The sequence below is a fragment of the Zootoca vivipara genome, chromosome 1 (assembly GCF_965207765.1).
Source record: "Zootoca vivipara chromosome 1, rZooViv2.hap1.1, whole genome shotgun sequence".
Lineage (NCBI taxonomy): Eukaryota > Metazoa > Chordata > Lepidosauria > Squamata > Lacertidae > Zootoca > Zootoca vivipara.
This window is the reverse complement of record NC_142582.1, coordinates 95,124,508-95,147,431: the sequence shown is the minus strand read 5'-3', so window position 1 is coordinate 95,147,431 and position 22,924 is coordinate 95,124,508. Positions and strand designations below refer to the sequence as shown.

The 22,924-nt window shown below is 41.2% G+C and overlaps 1 protein-coding gene across 3 annotated transcripts in view; it reads left to right on the top strand.

Moving 5' to 3' along the window:
* RYR3 (ryanodine receptor 3) overlaps positions 1 to 22,924 on the top strand; it is a 265,417-nt gene that overhangs the window by 171,219 nt on the left and 71,274 nt on the right. For 2 of the 3 annotated variants that reach the window (XM_060273292.2, XM_088671174.1), the window contains exons 54-65: positions 180 to 326; positions 1,362 to 1,424; positions 2,124 to 2,199; positions 2,431 to 2,554; positions 4,173 to 4,288; positions 5,993 to 6,060; positions 6,885 to 7,006; positions 12,788 to 12,837; positions 14,337 to 14,397; positions 16,556 to 16,794; positions 18,930 to 19,011; positions 22,713 to 22,843. In XM_060273292.2, the coding sequence (XP_060129275.2) occupies positions 180 to 326; positions 1,362 to 1,424; positions 2,124 to 2,199; positions 2,431 to 2,554; positions 4,173 to 4,288; positions 5,993 to 6,060; positions 6,885 to 7,006; positions 12,788 to 12,837; positions 14,337 to 14,397; positions 16,556 to 16,794; positions 18,930 to 19,011; positions 22,713 to 22,843 (1,279 nt within the window). The remainder of the gene's footprint in view (positions 1 to 179; positions 327 to 1,361; positions 1,425 to 2,123; positions 2,200 to 2,430; positions 2,555 to 4,172; positions 4,289 to 5,992; positions 6,061 to 6,884; positions 7,007 to 12,787; positions 12,838 to 14,336; positions 14,398 to 16,555; positions 16,795 to 18,929; positions 19,012 to 22,712; positions 22,844 to 22,924) is intronic. The other variant, XM_088671165.1, reaches the window with a different exon arrangement.

Below are 22,924 nucleotides of genomic sequence, written 5' to 3'. Positions count from 1 at the left end.
CGATGCTGCAAGGTGCATCGTTTTAATAAGCATTAAAATATGACAAGATTTAAATCAAAATCATGTTAAGTTTCGCTTTCCAAATTGTATACAATGAGAAGACCTTTGTACAGTACAATACTCCAGCTTAGACTTATTCTAGGTGAAATGTTACAAAATTTGTGTATATCTTTTTTAAGGAAAAGGAAATCTATCGATGGCCTGCCAGAGAATCTCTTAAAACCATGTTAGCAATGGGATGGAGCCTAGAGAGGACAAAAGAAGGAGATCCAATGGTACAACAACGCGAAAGTGAAAAGCTCCGTAGCATATCACAGTCCAGCCAAGTAAGGCAGAACTTTCTTGTAAAAGAAGACTAGAGAAAAATATGAGCTCATTTTTTCTCCCTGCAAACTAATGCTATTTCTATTTTGCTATTTTTATTTAAACAAAAAAAAAACCCACCTTTGTTAGGAATATTGGTATGGTGAGCTAGTCCTGTGAAATATTGCTTGCCACACTCTGAGATGGAGAGCATGTTGGAACATTCACGATAGCAATTCCCCATTGCAAATTGTTCCAGTTGCCAATTTATTGTGACTTTTTCATATCTAATGATCAGGTGACTCAGCCCTTATTTGTGAGGAAAGTTTTTCAACACAATACAGTTTTTAATAGAATGCTATTTTCCCTCCCACTTGCTCCACAGGGAATATGCAAACTAGATAGATCTTACCTTGCTGTAGGAGGACAGCAGCTTTAGCTTTCTTCCTGCCTTGCTCGCAGCTGTACACTGTCATCTACACTATGCAGCCCGACCCCATGATATTGCACAGGAATCTGTGGACTTAGCACTCACACCTGTAGAACATGGCTCCACAAAGACACATCTTTCTGGTGCAGGGGGGGTCTAAATTTGAGTTCATCGTACTCCCTTCCACTTTGTTACTTCATAGGTCTTGTGTGTCAGCATTTGTATGGGCCCTCAGCAAGCCTCTTTCTCTGTAGTGGCAGGGATTTAGCTTGTCAGGAACTGAAGGAACATGGCTCCTTCCAGGCTTCCATGCCACCTTCCATCCTGTTCTAGAGAATTCCCCAACACACTGGAGCTGATTTTCAGGGGATGGGGGGACTGCAGGATATTGGCAAAAAATCTACTCTCCTGCTGCATTAAAGGATGCTTCCACTGGATCAAAAGCCTTTCCACAAGTACGATGGTACTAACTGAATTTCACCCTAATTTCAGTTTTTAATAACACTTAGCACCAGGCATTTTGCATCCTTAAAATAACTTCATTCAATATAGATTGAGATGTAAAGAATCTAAATATGCAAAAAGCAAGCAAAACCCAACAACCACTAACTCTTCCTTTTAATAATAGGGAAATGGATACAACCCAGCACCACTTGATCTTTCAAATGTTGTACTCTCCAGAGAAATCCAGGTTTGTATAAGACTATTCAAAAATGTAGGAAAACACCTATCCATACTTAAATAAGAGCAACAAGGGCCAGCAAGAGTGTGTCCTTATGTTCAAAAGTACTGTGGGGAGACCTGCTCTGGCCACAGAACAGAAAGTACCATAACCATAAGGCATTTCAAACAAACCACACCCAACATAAATAGTTTCCTCATTTTCCTAGGACCCCACACCATGAGCCATAAAGGGCATTCTTTTTGGTGGTAATCCCCCTGACTCCATCTATGTAACAAAGCATTGGGAGACACAAGATGGAAAAAGACTTTCCCCAGGCAGATGCCCTCATAGGTATTCCTCCTTCCCTGCGTAACACTTACTATAAATGATATACAGTATTTAAATACTATAATACAGTGATGCCTCCCAAGACGAAATTAATTCGTTCCGCGAGTTGCTTCGTCTTGAGATAATTTCGTCTTGCAAAGCGCGGTTTGTCGTGGCAAAAAAACCCCCCAAAACACACACAAAATTCGTCTTGCGAAGCACGGCCATAGAAAACTTCGTCTTGCGAGTCACCAAAAACATCGCGAAATGCTTTCGTTGCGTGAGGCATTCTTCTTGCGAGGTACCACTGTATATATTTCTGAAAAATGTATTATACATGCTCTGGTATATTTTTCTTTTGATTTTGGATTATTCCTTCTTGATTTGGTGGCGATACAGGGAATGGTTGAAGTGGTAGCAGAAAACTATCATAACATTTGGGCTAAAAAGAAGAAAACTGAATTGGAAAGTAAAGGTAAGACTGAAATGTTTTATGTGAAACCTGATATTCAGTAGGGGAATATCTGAAAATACAGGTGACATGATAAGACTAGCCTTAGACTGCAGTCCTAAACCCACTTACTTGGGAGTAAGATCAATGGAATTCAATGGGACTTACCTCTAAGTAGACAAAATGACAATCACCGCCTTAGTTTGTCTGTCAATTCCTATTGTAACTATTAACAATTCTCTTATCTTACCATAGGTGGAGGTAGCCATCCTTTATTGGTACCGTATGACACTTTGACAGCCAAAGAAAAGTCTCGGGATAGAGAGAAAGCACAAGAACTGTTTAAATTTCTTCTAGTGAATGGCATTGTCATATCCAGGCAAGTTGTATATCACTGTGTAAATAACTTGTGTTGCCCTAGTTTTTTGTTTTATTCCTCTTGCTTTGAACATAGCCAAATAAACCTTTTCCCAAGTATTTTTAACCTCTCAATCCTGAGCTCATTTTGAGCTTTGGCCCACTTGACCTTGTTGGCTACTCATGTATGCTCTTCCTTCATGGTTTAACCTTTCTTCCATGGCCTTCTTAAATCTCAGCTCATTTGTAAGCTCCTTATGAAGCCACACCATATTCCTTAGATGCCTCCCACTTTTCTCACTTGTTGGAATTGTCTGCATTTGTGCCTTCAATATTTCACCTTTAAGAAACTCCCACCCATCTTGAATTCCCTTCGCTTTGAGTATTTTTGACCATGGGACCTTTCCCAATAGTTCTTTCAGCTTTTTGAAATTGGCCTTCTTAAAGTCCAGAGTGCATGTCCAGCTACACTCAGCTTTCCCTTGCCTCCATATCATGAAACGCAAGAGGGTGTGATTACTTCCTCCCAAGGTTCCCAGTACTGTCGATCGGTTCCTCCTTGTTGGTGAGATTGTGGCTAGGTGCATCCTATGGCTCTGTCATTGAGAGACAGATGCAAATTGACATCTGGTCTAAGCGCCATATGTTGGAAAGAAATTGTTGGGTGAAGAAGCTCTGAGTTATATATTGAAAGCTAAGAAGGCCGTGCCTTCTGACCTCCAGTAATAAAACAGCAAAATTTTGTTTTAATGATACCATCCATATCAAATTTGTCATTCCTTACAAATGGGGAAACCCAGTCAGATGGGTGGGGTATAAATAAATAAATAAATTATTATTTTATTATCCGGATGCAGAGACTTGATATTTGGCCCAGTTTTCCTTCCCAGGGGTAGTCCAGGTTTCAGTCTAGAGAGCAGCACCCTAGTTTCCCAGATGTTGCACCATCCAGAGGAGGAGTGCAGCAAAATCAATTTTGACTCTCCACAGCCACCAATGGGGGTGTGGGTTGTTTCATGTTGCTACCAGGTGAGAAGCAAGCAAATTTGATCCCTGGGTGAAGAATTATGTCAAGGATATTGGATAGAATTTCAAACCCTTCTGCCAAGTCACTTCACACGATTTTCAGAAATCCAGAGAAACAGGAATTGATGCAAACAGCCATAGGTCATCTTCTTCAGATAGCTGCACTCAAGCAAGTAACCTCAGAACAGAGGGTTTCAGGTGTTTATTGTTCCAAAGAAAGAGAGCTCTTGGCAGGTGATATTGGATTTGAAATTCTTCAACAAGTTTGTAACGTACTGAAATTTTTGTATGGAAACGTTGCTCTCCATTTGGGAGGCATAACTACCTGGCTTCAGCAGATTTCACCAAGGCCCATCTCCATGTGCCAATCCACCCAGAGCATTGACAGTTTCTCAGCTTTGCCTATGCAGGTCAACATTTTCAGTTCAGCAATTTAGGGCCCCCTCAAAAATACATTTATGGTAAATGAATGGTCCCCTTTTTCCACTTAGAAGCTGCAACCCTAAAAAAAAATGGGCAATTTCAAATAATGTTTCAAAAGTAACATGTACAATATGATAAGGTAGCTCAGCTTGAAGTCATTAATATTAAGCAAACATGCTTCTTTTTACTAGAGGCTTAAGTGGCATGGCGATGGATGCTTCATCCATGGAAAAGAGGTTTGCCTATAAATTTCTGAAGAAGATTCTCAAATACGTTGACTCTGCTCAAGAATTCATTGCACATTTGGGTAAGTTTCTGTAGGCTACCAATCAGAAAGGCAGATTTTACCCTAATTCGGTTACATTCCCTATTGTTGTCATTTCCTTGTGAAGTGGCATGGACTGATCCTTACTTGCTGTGCAGAAGTGTTTGCAGGTCTGCTTGACCTTGCACATTGAGCATCCACGGCAGCCTCTGTCTGCCCCATCTTCCTGAGCCCACCACACCACACATATCTGAGCAAGAGAAGGGAAAAGGAGAGGTGGCCATGACAGGCACCCTTAATGTGGCTTTCCCTTTGAGGAAACATCCCGTGTCCAGAGTGAATGTCATGCAGAAAATGCCAGTCCCACCGGCATGGTGCTTTTTTCTCAAAGGAATAGCACACAGACTGTTAATGCAGAGTCCCCAGTGAGAAAAGATCACTCTGTGCTCTTTCCAACAGAAGAAAGTGTCCTCAGCACTGGTTTCCCTACAGAATGCTGCCCCCAGGAGGGGAAAGGGTGCCTCTATTTCCCCATCTCCTGCCTCAGGAGGGAAGAGAGAAGCTTTGATGGTGGGTGAAGATGCTGGCCAAGCATCTTCAAGGGAATTGTGTACACACGAGCTTTGTGGTCTTTTGTGTTCACACGTCTTTCCAAGACAGAAAAAAGGAATGCTCACTTACCCTTCACATTTAAGAAGCTCCTTTCAAAGCAATGTTGAATAGTGTGGAGAACAGGAAGGTGAGGTTAGGCATGCTACTGATACTCCATTTGAGTTAGTATGGCCACCCAAGTGCAATTTTTATTTTTGAAATTTGTATACCATACTTTTACCAGTTGATTCTAGATTGCTTTACAACATTAAAACAACAAAATTCAGTAAGAATTATAAAATTTGTTGTTGTTGTTTAGTCGTGTCCGACTCTTCGTGACCCCATGGACCATAGCACGCCAGGTACTCCTGTCTTGCACTGCCTCCCACAGTTTGGTCAAACTCATGTTGGTAGCTTCGAGAACACTGTCCAACCATCTCGTCCTCTGTCGTCCCCTTCTCCTAGTACCCTCAATCTTTCCCAGCATCAGGGTCTTTTCCAAGGATTCTTCTCTTTAAAATTAAGAGAAGGTTGAAACAATATAAAAACAGCAGAATATATTATTATTATTATGGCTTCCGGTCATGTGAGAGGATTTACCCATTCCACTGTCCCCAACATCCCACTCCTAAATCTACACTTCAGGTACGCCAATAGTTCTTTTTGCCAGACCTGTAACCTATGGGCCATATCCCACCCTAAAAAGAGGCACCCTAAGACTCTACCAAAATATGTCATTAAAAAATATCTCTTGGGTTTGTTCTTGTCTGTTCCTGTGATTCCCCCACTGTGATTACATGATGCCAAAAAGTTATTTGTGCTTCACATAAATGAAGCAGCACATAAAATGAAAAACCATTTCAAAAAAGAAAAGAAAAAAAGAAACTCATTTTGGAGGGGGGATATTCAGAAATAGTTGAGCACACACAGACGGACTTTCTCACTTCATCTGCAGTGTCCACAAGATCTTAAGCAGCTTTATCATTTATCACAAGATGATCACTGAATAGGAGAACATAGTTGCCTCTTCTGTTCCTATAGATCATATGGTTGGTGCATCTGAAATTTTGACTTCATATATTTCAAAAGCCTGTGGAAGACATAACTTGACATTTTTGCCAAGTGTTATTTACTGTTTTATTGTTTTCTCTCCAGAAGCTATTGTCACCAGTGGAAAAACAGAGAAATCCCCACATGACCAAGAAATTAAGTTCTTTGCCAAAGTGAGTGAGTTGGTACATTAAAAAAAAAACTACTTTAACTTTCACAGTAATGCAAGAATATAGTATGTATTAATGTTGAGATTTTGTAAAGAAAACCAAATAAATTGCTCTCGCGCTCTCTCTCTCTCTCTCTCTCTCTCTCTCTCTCTCTCTCTCTCTCTCTCTCTCTCTCTCTCTCTCAATGTAGGGCTGCCACCATGCAGCCTGCATTGGAAGATTTGTAGTGCTTCATCACAGTCTTGGGTTTAGATGATGTTGAGACAGGGTTGGAGGACAAAGTAAAGGCAGGCTATACAACAGCAGTGGCCATGGCAAGGGAGCAAGAAGGGAGGGACACCAAGAGTGGAATAGTGGAAGTTTAAGTAAAGCAGGGATAGAGGGACACTTGTACCTCCGATGACAGTGAAGGATCCAAGAGTACCCCCAAGCAGCTCACCTTCTTCTTCAAGGAGAGTTGTTTTCACCCAAAACAGGTTGTGTACTATTCATTCAGATTGAAGAACCACCCCGGTTGCAGTCTGATTTCTGTGAGAGAGGATTTTCATTTTGCCTGGGATCAAAACCTCACTAAACACTGAGAAAGATGGTGGGTAGATAAGGAACAGGAAGTTGAGAGGTATGAAGGGAGAGTGTAAAGTAAGATATGGACTGAAAAAGAATAAATGCCATCGTGGGAATTAATGAGTTAATTAACAAGTTAAAAGTTAAAGGAATTGCTAACTGGTTAAATTTTTCAAGTGTAAACTTTTAAACTTCATTTTTTTAAAAAGTTAACTTCATCCTTTTTACAAGTAAAGCTAAAACTTTTTATCTGAACTCCCTAGGTTCTGCTTCCACTAGTTGACCAGTATTTTACCAACCATTGCCTGTATTTCCTCTCCTCCCCAACTAAGCCACTCAGCAGTAGTGGATATGCTTCAAATAAAGAAAAAGAAATGGTAGCAAGGTATGTAAGTAAGAAAAAATACAGTCTATGACACTGGAAAAATTATGATATAATAAAGGTATTAGGCTCTTTAAAATATTTATTCCATATATCCTTATAACTCTAGCCAGTTATTTTTTTTAAATAATCCAAACCTTTATTTTAATCATATTAGTCCACATTGAGTGGTCACACATGTGCCTCTTCATACAGTCACCGTACACTTTGGTGATGCAGATAATGGAAGAATAATATGAAAAATAACATGAATAACTTTATATACATATCTTTGGGTAGATTTAGTTAGAAATGTAATGACAAAAAGAAGTAAAACTCATTTTAAGCCCCTTTCTTACTGGTTCAGAATTCTGTCATTTTTATTTATTTCTCTACATTATTGATTTTCTCACTGATTCTCTTGTCTTTCTTTCAAATTATTCTCCTGGGGGAGATAGGTTTGCTGTTGTTTTTTTCTAAATAGATTTTTTAAAGTTACTAAATAAGATTTTTCCAAACATTCCACTTTCAGTGATGTTTTAATCTAGATATAATTCTCAAATTATATCTTAAGTGTTTTCATTCACAATACAGTATACTGATTTTATTGCTCATGTTCAGTATTATATATAGAACACTTTATCAGACATCTTTCTAAAATGCAAATATGTTGCTTTTGGTTTCTCACTTTCTGTTTGTAAGTTCATTAAAATACTATCCAATCTCTCCTATTATTTATTCTTTAGAATCCTATGTTGTTGTTTATTCATGGTTTTGGTTTTTGCTCATGGAAGGAGGACATCCTTCTGTGGGTGAGTCCTCCTATCTACTTCAAAGATTCAGAGGTTCCAAAGGCTTCCAGAACCTCTGTTGGGAGAGGGAGCCCTCTCAAATATTGTCCAATCTCACCTAGAGGTAGCATGGTATCCATTACTTTCCAAGGTATGGGTTGTTGCTGTTTTCTTGACTCTGTTCTCCATAACTAGTTTTAGCTAGTTGGTTTCTATCTTAGATTTTTGTTTGTTTGTTTTGGGACTCACTGCTGAAGAGGTGACAAAGTAGGACATTCTGCATCCCTCCAGGAGCTGCCTGGATCCAATTCGGGAGGGTTAGAATCATAGAATCATAGAGTTGGAAGAGACCACAAGGGTCATCCAGTCCAACCCCCTGCCAAGCAGCAAACACCATCAAAGCATTCTTGACATATGCCTGTCAAGCCTCTGCTTAAAGACCTCCAAAGAAGGAGACTCCACCACACTCCTTGGTAGCAAATTCCACTGTCGAACAGCTCTTACTGTCAGGAAGTTCTTCCTAATGTTTAGGTGGAATCTTCTTTCTTGTAGTTTGAATCCATTGCTCCGTGTCCGCTTCTCTGGAGCAGCAGAAAACAACCTTTCACCCTCCTCTATATGACCTCCTTTTATATATTTGAACATGGCTATCATATCACCCCTTAACCTTCTCTTCTCCAGGCTAAACATACCCAGCTCCCTAAGCCGTTCCTCATAAGGCATCGTTTCCAGGCCTTTGACCATTTTGGTTGCCCTCTTCTGGACACGTTCCAGCTTGTCAGTATCCTTCTTGAACTGTGGTGCCCAGAACTGGACACAGTATTCCAGGTGAGGTCTGACCAGAGCAGAATACAGTGGTACTATTACTTCCCTTGATCTAGATGCTATACTCCTATTGATGCAGCCCAGAATTGCATTGGCTTTTTTAGCTGCTGCATCACACTGTTGACTCATGTCAAGTTTGTGGTCTACCAAGACTCCTAGATCCTTTTCACATGTACTGCTCTCAAGCGGGTTGATTTATTCCACTTGTGTCTAAAAGCATCTGAGCATCTAGGGCAGAGATGGGAAACGTGTGACCCTCTGGATGTTGTTGGACTGCAACTCCATTCAGCCCCAACCATGATGGCCATATGGAGTGCTGCAGATTCACCAACCCTGATCACCGGGTAAAATCTTCAGTGATGACCTCTACTGCCATCCATTGTTGATGGCAAATCGTTCTGTCCTGGGTTTCATCACTGGGTATAGAGAGTGGTAGTCCAACGAAAAAGATGTGTGACAAAAATAAGGAATGAAGCACAATGAAAATCAAAGGAATTGACAGTTTCACTCCTTGAAGACTGATGTGTTGTGCTTTCCCTTTAGATCTAATATCATGGAGACAGTTACAGATAACTGTAAACAGAATTGTTCTTCCTATGGGTATGGTCCTTGTGATTAACCCATCCCCCCAATGCTCCTTTTTACAGGAGGGTTGGGGGAAGACATCTCAGACAGGTGTGTAGATCTTACTGAAGAGGGAATATCCAGGGGACATTTAAACGGCCCCACAGGAAGAGGGAGACTGAATCATGGTGGGTTTCTTATTCCAGCCATTCTCCTACAGCTTTTTAAACTGCGTACTTCTTAAATTGAGTCCTTGATTACCGTAATACAAACCTCAGAGCACTGGAACTTCACCACCTTCCTTTGTAGAAAGCTGGTGTCAACCAAGAGCTACTAATGTAACCTCACTTTCTCAGTCTAATCCAGGGTTTGTTGGAGCGGCATACTAGCTTCCATAGCCTGCTGCTGGTTTTGCCTAGGAAGAATGCTCACCTGCTGTGTCAACTCGAGGGACACCTTCCCAGCAGGGTGGACCAGGAGTTTGGATTGCTCTGTTAATTAATTGAGTGTGGATTGCTAGTTTCTAATCTAAAGCCCACCCTATTTGGGGGTGCTAAGCTTTTTGGTGATTTCCTGAATGATGCACTAACTAAAATGAAGTTTAAAAGCCTTATATTATCTGTTCCCAAATAAGAAGGTTAATATAAGGAGTCAGAACTCATTTTGCAATCATAGAGTTCCTTTTTGAGCTAGCTAATTTTGACATATCAGGTATTAATAGCAAAATATAGCCACTAGCCAGAACTAAGCAGGAGTAGAAACAAAATTCTGTTTGATGGCATATTTTACCAGTGGGAGAAAAACTTTAATATTTCTTCTACATGTGGGAACCGTCAACTACTCACCCTTCAGCCTGATGCCCAGTCTTTTGGAAAACATTTTATAAGAAACAACTGTGTACCAAGGCGACATTGTTGTTGCCTTTTTCTGTTGAGCAGACCAAGGTTCTGGAAGCTTAAGAAAATCACAAAATCAGATCAACAGCTTCTATTATTGTTGATGGACCTATTCCCATAATGTCCAATGTACTATTTATAGACTCAGGCTAGTTTTGCCTTGTTGCATGAAAATTTAACAATTTAAATGGGCTAGGATATGCTTATACAATAATTAATATAATTGTGGCTTTTCACAAAAGATATCCAATCAAACCTAAAAACTGCTAGAAAGTGTGTTTAAACTGTTGCCAAAGAAAGAAGGTGGCCCTCAATAAGACTCATGTCCCTCACTTACTGAGACTTTTAATGCAGAACTTTCACAGGGGCTATGATCTGATACTATATCTGCCGAGACACTCACACAATAAGCACACAATAAGCAAAATTTGAAAACGGTCTGTTTAATTAGTCTACTTCCAGTGCATATATTCTCTTCATATAATTCCTCCATCAGGCTCTTCTTCTTGCTGACAAAACCATATTTTAAGCCAATTCATATGCTCTCAGACCAACTCCTGACCTTGAAAGTCCAGTTGGATATCTGGTGGCAGGAAGGATGTCTTAGCTGTATGCTCTTGCCTTTCAGGAACCCAGGCACTGATGTCTTTCTTTAGAAGATTTATGACATCTTGCTTTAGCTGAGATTCCTGCATTGTAGTGGGTTGGACTTGATGACCCTTAGGGTCCCTTCCAACTCTACAATTCTATGGTTCTATGATTCCCTAAAGTAATTTGTCCCACAGAATGCAGGAATTGGTTCTCTCCTATTTCCCTCCTAACCCATTCCAATTGGGGGGGGGGGCCTTACGTTGAATACATGTTGGATACTCAATATATATTTATGGGGAACAATATTTACTAAATAAGTAATTGGGCTTCAGATTCCTCGTTTATTTTCTTCCATAGTTTCTTGGGACAGAAAGATTGCTAGAGCAACTCTAAATATGTGGCTTTGGGCTCCTTGTTCCCTGAAGTAGTGTGATAGTGTGATACTCTAAATAAAGATATATGTGCCTCTCTTCCTCAAAGACTGTATGACATTGTTGTTGTTTAGTCATTTAGTCGTGTCCAACTCTTCGTGACCCCATGGACCATAGCACGCCAGGCACTCCTGTCTTCCACTGCCTCCCGCAGTTTGGTGAAACTCATGTTCGTAGCTTCGACAACACTGTCCAACCATCTCGTCCTCTGTCGCCCCCTTCTCCTAGTGCCCTCAATCTTTCCCAACATCAGGGTCTTTTCCAGGGAGTCTTCTCTTCTCATGAGGTGGCCAAAGTATTGGAGCCTCAGCTTCAGGATCTGTCCTTCCAGTGAGCACACAGGGCTGATTTCCTTCAGAATGGATAGGTTTGATCTTCTTGCAGTCCATGGGACTCTCAAGAGTCTCCTCCAGCACCATAATTCAAAAGCATCAATTCTTCAGTGATCAGCCTTCTTTATGGTCCAGCTCTCACTTCCATACATCACTACCGGGAAAACCATAGCTTTAACTATACGGACCTTTGTCCGTATAGTTAAACTATACCGACCTTTGTATGACATTAGTGTACGAATTACAGGGCACCAAGCCACCAGGAGGTCTTTTGGGACACTGAGTCTGAGGGTAGGCACCATAGCTGCTCTGATTACTGACCCACCATTATCTTATATCTGAAGAGTAGCTGCGGGATGGGCAGTCAGTTAAACCTACTTCTGTAATACCTTCACTGAAGCACAATTTGAGCAAAGAATCCTATCACAGATGTAGGGGGGGGTGTTGAAGTTAGGTCTCACCTCTTGATGGGTTCTGGTGCTTAACATTAATTTGAAGGATATCCTTGCATGACCTAGGAAAACATTGCTTATCGTGAGGGTTCTTTCTGGTCATGAAAAGGAGGGCATCTTGCATTATTTCGCACTAGAATCTTGAAATGACCTCTTGTCCTGGTGGAGTTAACTAAAACTGCAGTATTAGAACTTAGTAATAGTAATTTATTTCTGGTTAGATGATCTTTTGTTCCTCAGCTGTTGGAAGCCTCCAAAACTGAGAGGTTTCCTCCTCCCAGCAGAGATTCCAGAAGCCTCTGGAAGTCCTGCCTTCTTGAAATGGATGGGAGGAGTCAGCCATCAAAGGATGTTCTCCTTTCCATGACAAGAAAGAGCCCTCATAAGTAAGTCCAATAATTATTTCCATTATCTTCTGGTGACTTTTATCATCTCAACTTCATTTTGTCTTGCTTACTATTTGGTTGCTAAAAGGAGAACTGATGAAGCAGAAAGTATAAGTTTTCTTCTTCTTCTGGTGCCATAACCTTATGTAGCAATGCTTTAACATAACTGTTATTTGTGATCGATTATTGAATATTTTTTCACGTTCTTAAGTTCTTTTATTTTGTACCTTCAAAAAGAAACGACCATTACAGAATGATTTGGTTACATAACATATAGTGGTCAAAGAGCTTATTTGTGAAAGAAAATAAAAAAATCTTTAGAATACTATTCACTTTCCCTCTAGATGTATAGAAAATAATCTCTAAATGCAGTTATTATCAAACTCAGCTTCTGTTTAATTCAAAACATACTTTGTATCTTTGTTTCACATCTACCATTCTCACAGTTGCTCCTCACTACTGTATTAATTTATTATCTAAACAAATCTTTAACCCCTCTGTATTTTTCCTGCTGTTTTGCATTCTTTTCGGCTTTAGCCTTTTCTGCAAACTTGCTGCTCTTGTTAGACATAGGATTTCACTTTTTGGTAAGTTAAGAAAGATTTTCATTAAGTTATCGTCACAAGTTGTCTGGGAGATTTCTGGGTTGATGAGAAATTGTTGGCTGCTTTTTAGCTAGTAATCATGAAAAGGATTTTTTTTTTAAAAAAAAGATAAAATATCCCTGAACTGTCCCTTTGTGGTGTCAATCTCTCCTGCTGTCATACCCTGGGCCAATTTTGTAAAATTGTTTACGAGTCCCACTTCCTGCTTCTGTATCAACATACATCTACTTCATTTTCTGACTCCTGTGTTATCAATAATATATTTAAGCAAATGCAGAAGAGCATGATAATATCATGCAAAGTACTAGATACTACTGGATGAGAAATTTTAGTATGTTGCAGAGGAGCAATCGTAGCATCTTGCTAAGTACAATATACTATCCTTGCACAAACTGCTCAGAAGAAACTTGATAATTTGCAGAGCAATGCTATGGGTGGTGGTGGTGGTGCCGGTGAGTTTCTTTGGTGGAGCTCCCACCAACTCAGATACATTTTTTTCATAAATGTTTCTTCAGCCAGGAGCTAAGACTACGTCCTACTCATGAGTGAGGTCCTTACTCACAAGTGTGAAGGGAGGGAGTAGAGGGAAATATGGGAGAGCCACTTAGAAGAGGCTGAAGAAGGAAAATGCCAAGGAAGAAAGACTTCTGAAGCGCCTCTTTGAGACAATCATAGCTCAGAGCTGAGAAGGAGCATGGGTGAGATCCAGCTCCCTTCTACTGAGGCATTAGACCACAGATTGGAGCCTTAAAGGTGCAAGGCAGAGGTGCACATTCTGCACTTCTCATCTTTTGGATTTTTGGTTCCCCTGAACACTCTACATATTTTCTGATTAGCAGTTCTCTAATCAAAGAAATCCAAGCAAATTATGAATAGGGAATATATATATATATATATATGGCAAGTAGGAAGGGCAGTCTACATGCTATCCTTTAATCTAATAATTAGATGATGTAAGAAGAAAAATTAGGGACCCGCTGTGGGTTAAACCACAGAGTCTAGGGCTTGCTGATCAGAAGGTCGGCGGTTCGAATCCCTGCAATGGGGTGAGCTCCCGTTGCTCGGTCCCAGCTCCTGCCCACCTAGCAGTTTGAAAGCAGATCAAAGTGCAAGTAGATAAATAGGGACCGCTCCAGCGGGAAGGTAAACAGCGTTTCCGTGCACTGCTCTAGTTCGCCAGAAGCAGCTTTGTCATGCTGGCCACATAACCCGGAAGCTGTCTGTGGACAAACGCCGGCTCCCTCGGCCTATAGAGCGAGATGAGCGCCGCAACCCCAGAGTCGGACACAACTGGACCTGATGTTCAGGGGCCCCTTTACCTTTTAAAAAGAAAAATTAACAAAGATTCCAACTTTTGTTAAAAGAATAATATATTAGATTTCCCCAGCATAAGTATGTTTAATAAATGTGTTAATTTTTATTTTATCTTTTTAAAAAGAGAATTTAAAAGAGCAACACATTTCCCCATTCATTTTGAATAGGTAGTGATGCTGCTACAATGGTTAGCTGCCTACACATCTTAGCTCAGACACTAGACACAAGGTAAGTTTACTCCTTTTATCAATCTTATATGTGAATGCTATTTCACCCAAAGATTTTTCCCCCAGAAATATCCCCCCACCCCAAATGAATTATTGGAACCAAATTATTTACTTCCCAGCAGGACATTTTTCTGAAAGCTATGTATAACATATCCCATATACTGGGATTAGGCTGTAATCCTATACCTATTGGTGAGTATGCTCACTGAATTTGCTGAGACTTACTTCTGAGTAGACTTCTGAGTAGACATCTGTAGATTGTATGGCCAGGAGGTCTGGTTGAAAGCAAGGTGTAACAGTGGTGAATTTTGCAATACTTTAAAATTCATCATTAAAACTTAAGACTTGGTGTTGTTTTCATTTCCTGTAGAGGTAAATTGCAAAAGTAGAAAATGATTTAAAATATGGTTATAAAATTTCAGTTTTTAAAAGTAGTTCACTTCAGCTTTACTAATCTATCCTTTTTAGCAATTGCAATCTAAGCAGGAGATGCTCTATTTTCCAACCAGCACCCCTAGGTGGCGTCCGAGTCTGAGAAAGAATCTGCAAATGTACACTGAGCAATAACTGAGAAGCAGAGGAAAGCCTCTTTTCCTGATACATGTGTAATGTTTGTATCCCTGTGCAGAAGCCTGCTAGAAGTAAGTCTCATTTCATGGCACCAGGGTAAATAATCTCACCATTATAGGACTTGGTGCAAGTGCACTAAAATTAGCTTCCTCGCCATAATTTCCTACATAGTTTCTTAGCGTGCTTAGTAAGAACTGTTGAATAGCCATGTAATTACTGGTATATGTCTGGTTAATGTAGACACCTGTGTCTCAAAGAAACAGACATTAATTGAGGAAGTCTAGATTTGCTATGGAACGGCAACATCCCAATTTATCACCAGTTGAGGCTGAAGTCCAAGTTCAGGACTTAGAGGATAATTTGGATTTGGAGACTGTTGAGTTTGAGACTGTGTGTGAGGAGAAACAATTTGAAGAGAATCTTGAAGAGGACTTGGACTATAAAAAATATGTTTGGGATGAAGCAAAGCATGAATTTCAAAAGGAAGAAAAACAAGCAGAGCAAGAAAATGAGAAGCAAAAGAATGTGAAGATTAATGCAACTGAAGATCCTGGAGGGGTTAAAATGTGGGGTGGTGTTACTGAGGGATGGGAAGGACAGGGGCAGGGGGGGACAAAGGCCTGGAGATGGAACTGGGAAAGGATTGGTGTGGGGTGAAAATCTTAGTTAAAAGGTATTGTTTTGGCCTTTGAAAGACGGTTTTTGAAATTTTGGCTTGTTAACGGAAATGCTGATCCAATTGGGGGAAAGGATTTAGGGAGAGGGGAAGGAGGATAAAAAAAAGGGGGGGAAAGCTGTGATTTCTGGAGGGAATTAGAAGAATGGCTGAGGAAAGAATTTTTAGGTTTAATACTAATTTTTGTGAGTTCAGATAGGTGTCTGGGCAGAGAGCTGCCTATCCTCCTCTCCTACTCTGGGACACCCAGTGGCAGGGGGTGCTCAGAGGGGTGAGGAGGGGGTGGAAAGAAACCCAGACACAATAATGGAACCTTGGAAGTGCTGTGCCCTACGGGTCCCTCTTGTGGCAGAAGGGGGCCGGTGGGAGGGCAGCATGGAAAAGGAGGAGGATTAAGTTAACATTATAAGAAAAGGATTTTGATTTGGAATAGAAAACCCGCCATAAGTAATTAGAGATTGTTAGGAAAACCAGGAGGAAGAGTATCGAGGAAGTCATAATTATAATGTTAAGATAATAAGAATTGGGAAGTTACATTTCTTCCCTATTGATGTTGTGTTTGTATTTGTTTAAGTATGTTTATGAAAGAGCTGGGGGAAACCAATCCTCAGAGCTCCTCCATTCCTGTCCTTTCAGTGGCAGGGGGGGGATGTGGGGGGAGGAGGGAGGGGGGAGGCCAAACCCAACTTATAATGGACCCCTTTGAATTCTTAACGCACACGGGTGCTACCGGTGGCAGAGGTGGACCGGTGGGTGGAGGGAAAACGAAGGGACAGTGTTATATTGTATGTTATATTATATGTATTGTTTGTCTTGTTTGTATAAAATTAATAAAAATTATTATATAATAGATTTGCTATGGAAAAGTATAGGCATTTGATTTCTAAGTGACGTTCTATAAATTGTCCTGTAGAACCGTCATGAAATCAGGTTCAGAGCTGGTTAAAGCAGGACTGCGTGCCTTCTTTGAAAATGCAGCTGAAGATCTGGAGAAGACATCAGAAAATCTTAAACTTGGAAAATTTACCCATTCCCGTACACAAATTAAAGGGGTCTCACAGAATATCAACTATACAACAGTGGCATTGTTGCCTGTTCTAACATCAATTTTTGAACATGTTGCTCAGCATCATTTTGGCACCGATTTGCTATGTAAGTCTTTCAGTTTTATCTTTGATTTTCAGATATTGTTTCAGTTGTAACTAGGAATGAATGAGGATTCCACTGCTCATTCCGAAATGGGTCAAGGCTTTGCACTCAACTGAAGTTGAAACCATGTTTGCTCTTTTAGAAGTGTGCATTTAACTTCCTGTCTTATTAACAATATTCTAATATGCTATGAGCTATGGCAAAATCTGAAATTAGCTGCATTATATTTTCATTTTTAATACATAGATTCCATGGAAGCTGTATGGCAGCTAATATGCTTCCAGCCTCATCTATTAATAAATTATGAGCCCTTTGTGATGAATACAGGGGGTGTGTTTTTTAATTCAGGGATAAATTAACAGTAGCTTCCTCAATGTCGCTAGATTTTCATTCTAAGTGGTCAAGATATCCATTTTATTTATGGAGGATCGCCACATTTTGTCTGAGAGGTCTCCTGCAGCAGAAATTCAAGTGATGCAGCTTGTGCCATAAAAGGATCAAAGGGTGGGAAGTTTGCCTGTTGAAGCTTTGCCTGTTTTTCAGTTGCTAAAGACAGAAGGAAAAGTTGCCAACCCCATTAGGTACTTTTCCTAGGCAAAGGTTCTTACATCAATGCTGGGCTGAAATACACCAGGCATTGGTGGAGACTGATACCCTATCTTCTGTGTGGTTCACAGGGGCCATGGCTGAAGTTAATTAAAAGACACCCACTTATCCAAAAGTCTTTTACATCAGGTTCATAGGGGCTGTGTGGGATGAGAGAGAGAGAGAGAGAGAGAGAGAGAGAGAGAGAGAGAGAGAGAGAGAGAGAGAGAGAGAGAGATGGGTGGCCTTGTGATTAATTAAGACAGCAGTCCAATTTTAGAATTTTGTTAAGTCTAGGAACATATTGGATGGCTTGTCTTCCATGAATCCTAGAGTCTTTGATCCAGCACAGGCCTCCATTCATGGAAGGGAGGGAGGAAATTTTTATCAGTTATCTTTCCCATCTACAACCTTCTGTTTCAGCGAGCCCCCTAATCCTAAGCATATCTGTCAACCCTCCCTTTTTTTGCGGGGAAACTCCCTTATTCCAAGCCACAACTGTGCGCTTTCCCTTTTTTTGCTGGAAATTCCCTTCTTCCAGCGCCGTTTCCCACTGCTATCCTGGATTGTTAGATATACCGTAGACTGTCCCCGGGACAGGTGAGGCTGCTGCTGATCCCTTATTTTCAAATCCGAATGTTGACAGCTATGATCCTAAGAGGCAAGTTTTCAGTGGGATGCAGGGAAAAGAGAAAATCAATGAAAACCAATTTCCCCTTCTGTGAGGGGAGGACAGAAACACTCTTCCTGTGAGTAGAATTCTGATTACATGACCTTTGTATCCAGCCAAAATGGCAGCATTGGTATAATCATATCATTGTCGGGTAGGAAGGGATCCCAAGCGCCAGCAATTCACATACCTTCCAAGTTCCAGACTGCAGAATCTGGGACCGGCAGCCATTTGACACCGGAAGTTGCGTTGATGTAACTTCCAGTGTCGCTTTGCCCTTCTATGGGCACCCAAAATGGCCGCCACCGGCTTCGAAAGTTGCTTGTACGCATGTCAGGAAGTGCGCCGACGCAACCTCCGGTGTCGCTCCGCCCATCTATGGGCACCAAAATGGCCGCCGCCAACACCGGAAGTCACGTCTATGCACTTCCGGACATGCGTAGATGCGACTTTTGAAGCTGGCGGCAGCCATTTTTGGTGCCCATAGAAGGGCAAGTCGGAAAGAAAAAAAGTGGCCGCCGGCAGGAGAAAATAACGGAGAAAAACGGGAGACGAAGTGATACGGGGGACCACTGGGAAAAGGTAAGTAAAAAAAGGGGTTTTCCCGGGGAAAACGGGAGACTTGGCAGCTATGGCAATTCAGAAATCTCAACTAAAGCATCCCTGTCAGATGGCCATTCGACCTTTGCTTCAAAACCTCTAAGGAAGGAGAGCCCACCACCACAATTTTATTTAGAGAATTATATAAAATTGAATAAAGCATCAGGGGAGTACTATATACAACAATTGGCTGTTGTTTGGGTAAACTGTATAAAGAGGTCAAAACATTCAATTTAAAAACATGACTTAGCTGAACGTAAGTGTTTTCTTTTCTTTCCCCCAGTAGGTGATGTCCAAGTATCGTGCTACAGAATTCTTTGTAGCCTGTACTCTCTTGGAACTGGAAAGAACATTTATGTTGAAAGGTACTTAACATAAAAAAGCTGAATACTCTATGAAAAGTTGCTCTAAGCATATTGCTGAGTTAAGAGTGTGCCTCTATAAAGCTGCCTTTGGTAGCTGAAGCATTTCCTTACAAGCAAGCTAAACAATGCCTTGCATTCTCCACTGGGCATTCCAAGTGGGACTGTGTTTGTCCTACTGCTCAAAGGCAGGAAATTGGGTTGCTCCAACGGTAGTTGGAGTGCCCACCTCCCTTCAAACATTAGTTCACTTTCTTGTCGTCAGAATGTATTGGGAAAGGCTTCTAGAAGGCAGCCTTGAGGACTGCAGCATAGCTGCCAAGTTCTCCCTTTTTTTAAGGGAAATTCCCTTATGCTGAATAGGCTTCCTCACGAGAAAAGGGAAAACTTGGCAGCTATGGACTGCAGTTCTCACCATGCCCACTTCTACACTTCAGCCACACCCACTTTTACATGCCCCTCCCCATCCCAGGTTGTCCATGGGTCAATGCAGCCTTTGGCTCGATAGCCACTCCTGGCTCACTGGAAGCCAGCAATGTTTTGGTGAAATTTTGCTCCTGAGTGTTTCAGAACACCAGTGTGTCTGCATTTTTTAAAGATCAGTTGTGAAAAACTGAAACGGGGGTGGGGTGCATACAAATCCAGACAAAATAAATGATGGCTGAAATGAGACAGGCAGAACAGCTTGCCAGTAATACAGTATTAGCTTGCAAGTGGAAATTCACACAATTGTGGTGGTCACAGGACTCTTTCCTACGTATTGAGTATATTGCTGACTGTCAGGGAAGAGAATACAGTGGTAGACCACCCTTGCATGCCTGGTTCTAACAGTGGGCCACGTGGGGAACAGGCCACTTGCTAGGGTTGCCAGACTCAATAGAAGACAGGACTTCTGTGCCTTTAATTGCCCTGCTCTCTTTTGAGTCTGGAAACCTTAAAGAGAAACTGGCAGACCCTTTGCTTGGAAATTAAACAAAGGGTCTGCTGGTTTCTCTTTAAGGTTTCCAGACTCAAAAGAGAGCAGGGCAATTAAAGGCACAGAAGTCCTGTCCTCTATTGAGTCTGGCAACCCTACCACTTGCCAATCACTCGGCAGGGCCTACCAGGAGCTGGGTCCAAACATGGTGAGTGTGTAAGCAAGCACTGCCATGCCTTCAGCTCCCACGTGGCTGCCTGTTGAATGTGCTTGGAAATTCTCTAAAGCCTTAAACGTACCAGTATTTCCTGCCTGTAAGTCAGGGCTGGGCTGCCCATGAGGCAAGGTGAAGCGGCCACCTCAGGTGGCAGCAGTTCTGACCTCCACAGAATGTATTGTCCACTGCTGCTGCCGCCACAGCAGCAGCAATGGCTGCAGTATGTTCTTTGGAGGCCAGATCCGGCTCCTCCTTGGAAGTACCCCCAGTGCTGGCTTTATAATGGCCTCTTGACAAGTAGGAGACACAGCTGGTTTCCTTCCCCCAGGAGGAAATGGCAGGGGCTGCCCTGTAGGGTTTCCTGGATTCAGAGCAGGGCTATTTCCCCCTTGTGACGGCCTTTGATTCCCACTTTAACCATTGGGTAAGGTTGATTTGACACACAGCCTTGTTCCTGATGTAGATTTTCACTCACCCCTTCTACCCTGGTGTGGTGTGTGTGCCATTTTGTGGTTCACCTCAGGGGCCCAAATGTCTTGTGTGGCCCTGCTATAAGTTTGCCGAAATTTGAAAAGTGTAAGGCTGTAAATGCCTCTCTGTTGTTCAGGCAGGTGAGGTGGGGAGTGGGGGTCTTGGACACAGAACTAAAAGCAGCAGCTGATCAGTGCAGTTTCACTGTTAAGCAGGGCAAAAAATGGTTGCTTAAAAAAATAGCATCTTGCTATTTGCTCAAAAATTCTGATAGAAAAGTATATGTGAGAGAGAGTAAGATAGAGAGGTTGTTGGTGTGTGTGCGCGCGCACACACACACACACACACACACACACACACTGCTCATGTTTTCTCTTTCCCCTCCTCAGTTTGACAAGCCCCACACCCAATGAAAGAGATTATATTATGAGATAATTATTTGCAAGGCCACCTCCTATTATTATTATTACCTCTCTCCCCTGCATCTAACTGCTTAATGAGGTTCCTTCCTAGATGTTCTGGACATTTTGTAAGTCACTTTGAGTTACTTTTTGTAAAGCAACTTATAAGTGCAGTTAAAACTTTTTAAAAAAAACCTCCTGCATTAACTGCTGATGTTAAGGAACTATTTATGTAAGGGGTTTCTCCAATTCTGAGTTGATTTCACATTCTGGTTGAATTGGCTGACATTCTCCTCAAGTGATGAAAAAAAATTTTTTTAAGGGACTACTCAATTTGAGATTTTCTGACCCTCAACAGTGTAAGACTGTGATCATCAAAATTATACTGCTGAAATGTAGAAAGCTCTGACTAACTCAGAGGGGATTTTGGAAAGATTAAGCTCTATCCAAGTCTGGTACTGAATTTCTGGGCCAATAATTCTCTAATCACTATTTTAAAACAACAAAGTGTGTTGTGGCATACTAACAATTTTGTTATGACAGAAGTTATCATGGACTCAAGTCCACTTAACAGATACATGAAACCTTGGTTTACAGGTATATAAAGGAGAAAATTATAATGTGGGAGTCCAGTGGCAATGAGTTTCAAAAAGGTAGTGACTGGTCATGATAGATTACCTAAATCTATGTTCAATGTGCACACCTTTTGCAGTAGCCGGTTAGTGATAATTGGTGAGGACAAAAGGGATGGGTGAGTTTTGTGGAGGAAAGGGAAGGGCCAATGGGACGGTTCTGCCCGGACACTGAGGTCCAGTGCCGAGGGCCTTCTGGCGGTTCCCTCACTACGAGAAGCCAAGTTACAGGGAACCAGGCAGAGGGCCTTCTCGGTAGTGGCACCAGCCCTGTGGAACGCCCTCCAACCAGATGTCAAAGAGAAAAACAACTACCAGACTTTTAGAAGACATCTGTTTAGGGAAGCTTTTAATGTTTAATAGATTATTGCATTTTAATGTTCTGTTCGCCACCCAGAGTGGCTGGGGAAACCCAGCCAGATGGGCGGGGTATAAATAATAACTTATTATTATTATTATTATTATTATTATTATTATTATTATTATTATTACTGTGTCCAAGGGCCCCCATTAACTTGAAGCCAGCCCTGCACCCTTGACCATGCGCCCTTCTATTTTCTGTGGAAATCAGTACAAACAAAATATCACTCCATAATAATGAATCCAGTTTCCTCCCCTTGCCACCAGATTTCAAATCAAATAATATACAATTAGTTTATTAATTTGATTAAAATAAATCAATCTATTCATTCCAAAAGGTTACTACTAGTATTTAATACTGTAAGGTAGAGAAAGCTGCCCAGGCCAACTAAGATTGACTTGAAATTTGGTCCCTGAGAGAAATTTGGTTCTTCTACTGTTACTTTTGATTATCTACAAATTGTGGTTGAACATGACATTGCCTTCCAGATTTAAATATACTTGCTACCCAATTAGACTATCTAATTTGAAAACATTTCTGATAGGGAAGGACAGTTAAGAAAACATTGCAAACCAAAACTGGCTACTGATAAAATAAATCTAATGTGTGAATTGGATTAGAAAATAGTTACTTCAGATATATTGTGGAGTTGGTTTTTTACTTCAGGTGTATTGTGAAAGAACTGATAGTGTTCTTTTGTTTACAGACAACGTCCGGCTCTTGGTGAGTGCTTAGCGTCTCTTGCAGCTGCAATTCCAGTAGCCTTTCTCGAACCTTCTCTCAATCTTTACAATCCCCTGTCTGTCTTCAACACAAAAACTGCCAGAGAGAGAGCTAGTAAGTAATGTACAGTACTCTGCTACAAAAAGTTGGACTGAGAAGTAAACTGCATCCTTATTGTCTGTTTTTAGACCTTTA